General features: G+C 48.2%; 1 protein-coding gene across 1 annotated transcript in view; it reads right to left on the reverse strand.

The window, feature by feature from the left end:
* The window catches only part of vdac3 (voltage-dependent anion channel 3), a 15,648-nt gene that overhangs the window by 6,433 nt on the left and 6,715 nt on the right, over window positions 1-2,500 (reverse strand). The window contains exon 3 of the mRNA XM_084440008.1: window positions 679-750. Within this exon, the coding sequence (XP_084296134.1) occupies window positions 679-750 (72 nt within the window). The remainder of the gene's footprint in view (window positions 1-678; window positions 751-2,500) is intronic.

Below are 2,500 nucleotides of genomic sequence, written 5' to 3' on the forward strand. Positions count from 1 at the left end.
ATGACCTTTGAGGCGGGTATGAGGAGAGAGATGGAGGGAGGAGATGAGAGAGGAGGGGGTCAGGAGAGAGGGAGGAGAGGAGAGAGGAAGGAGATGAGAAAGGGAGGAGAGGAGAGAGGGAGGAGAGGAGAGAGGAGAGAAGAAGAAGAGGAGAGAGGGAGGAGAGGAGAGAGGGAGGAGATGAGAGAGGGAGGAGAGGAGAGAAGAAGGAGAGGAGAGAGGGAGGAGAGGAGAGAGGAGAGAAGAAGGAGAGGAGAGAGGGAGCAGAGGAGAGAGGAGAGAAGAAGGAGATGAGAGAGGGAGGAGAGGAGAGAGGGAGGAGAGGAGAGAGGAGAGAAGAAATAGAGGAGAGAGGGAGGAGAGGAGAGAGGAGAGAAGAAGGAGAGGAGAGAGGGAGGAGAGGAGAGAGGACACTAGTGGGGTGAGGAGGTTGAGGTGATCCCAGGAGCCTAAACACTCTTCTCTCATCCTGCCATTCCTCTCTGCCCTATCACCGCCATTCATCACTGTTAACCCTCATCTGTGTGTGTGTGTGTGTGTGTGTGTGTGTGTGTGTGTGTGTGTGTGTGTGTGTGTGTGTGTGTGTGTGTGTGTGCGCGCGTGTGTGTGTGTGTGTGTGTGCAGCGTGCACGCGTGTGTGTGTGCGTGCGTGTGTGTGTGTGTGGTTTGCTCACTCACCATAGCCCTTGTTGAAGATGTCTTTGGCAGACTTGCCCAGGTCTGAGTAGGAGGGAGGGACGGCCATGGTGTCTGGAAACAGAGATGGACAGAGGTGTCTGTTACTCAAACTTCCTACTCATACACACACACACACACACACACACACACACACACACACACACACAATATAGTGCACATATATCATCATAATGGGAGCAAGCGGCTTTAAAACAAAAGCTCACACACACACACTTCACATCTCACTACAGCGTCTATCTATGCCCTCAGACTGGACACTAAGGCCTTCAACGGAAGCAAACACACCACAAATTCTATCTAGACCACACAGCATGTCTCTCTCACACAGAGCTCTGAGTTTACACTGGAATCTCCAGGTCACAGGAAGCTGAAGCTGGCCAAGCCTATAGTGATGTATTATCTTACCTCATGTTCCTCACCTCAGCACAGCTGGTGAAGGAAGCGCTGAAGGTCTGTCAGCCTAACCCTGGTCTAGGAGGCTAGGACTAGGAGCTAGGCGTGTCTGGGAGCTAGGCAGGGTCTGGGAGCTAAGCTAGGAGCTAGGCAGGGCTATGTCTTGGAGCTAGGCAGGGTCTGGGAGCTAGGCTAGGAGCTAGGCTTGGTCTAGGAGCTAAGATAGGAGCTATTCTAGGTCTAGGAGCTAAACTGGGATTAAAAGCTAGGCTAGGAGCTAGGCTAGGTGTAGGAGCTAGCCTGGGACTAGGAGCTAAGCTAAGTCTGGGAGCTAAAATAGAACTAGCAGCTAGGCTAGGACTAGGAGCTAGGCTAGGACTAGGAGCTAGGCTAGGTCTGAGAGCTATAGGCTAGGCACTGGTATGGGTGCTAGGCTAGCACTGGGTTGGTTTGTGATATACTACCTCTCCAAACCCAACATCCCCCTCTCTGGCCAAGACCCAATTAACTAAATGACCCCTTGAGGTCCCACATTAGTCAGCAGCTAGCAGGGGATTGGCTAAAGGAGCTGCTGTGTGCTGGAGTGTTCCAGAATAGTATTATTTAGAACAGGGACATACTATATTGCATTATAATACGGGTAGATTAAATCAAGCATTCTGATTGGTTGAGAGTGAGTCACGGGTTGTACTGTATATAGCATAAAGTCCTGTAGAATCTCGCTAGAGCCTCATCTCAGTTAGAAATTAATGCGCCTGTTACACTGTCAGCATTCCAAATATAACAGACTTTTAATTCAATCTCTCGAACTGTGTGTTAGTTTATCAACTTTGTAATAATTTCCTTCCTACACAAAGTTACCATGTAGATTCTGAATATGTGATCCATTTATCAAAATAAAGCCTGTTTGAAAATGTGTCAAGATGTTTTTGGACTGCCCAGGCAGGTTCAGTAGCCAAAATCACTTAGACAAGAGACGCGCCCTTTGTTTATGTCTGTTGCATAGCAACAGCCACAGCGGGGACTATTTTCTCTAACGTTACTGAAATGCGATACAAAACGATTTTGTGCTGAAAGGCAGTCATTGTCTTTGTTTACTATTTATACTTTGCTGGCAACCCGTATTATTAAAGCAATAAGGTACGAGAGGCAGTACTTTGTTGTGAATAATGTACAGTTCCTCTGCTGCGCGTCGAGCCTAACAACACCCTTGAACTGTACATTACTCACAACAAGTACTGCCTCTCGTACCTTATTGCTTAAGTAAAACTTTTCTGTGGATTCTGACATGTCAAGGCAAGGGCATGACCTAGTCCACCTGCCCCTAGTGCCAGTAGACGTCTACTGTAGATGCATTTTCAGCTATTTCTATTCACTTAGCATCCTGAAAAACCTCTAGGTCGACCTA

The sequence above is a fragment of the Borostomias antarcticus genome (genome assembly GCF_949987555.1).
Source record: "Borostomias antarcticus genome assembly, chromosome: 6".
Taxonomy (NCBI): domain Eukaryota; kingdom Metazoa; phylum Chordata; class Actinopteri; order Stomiiformes; family Stomiidae; genus Borostomias; species Borostomias antarcticus.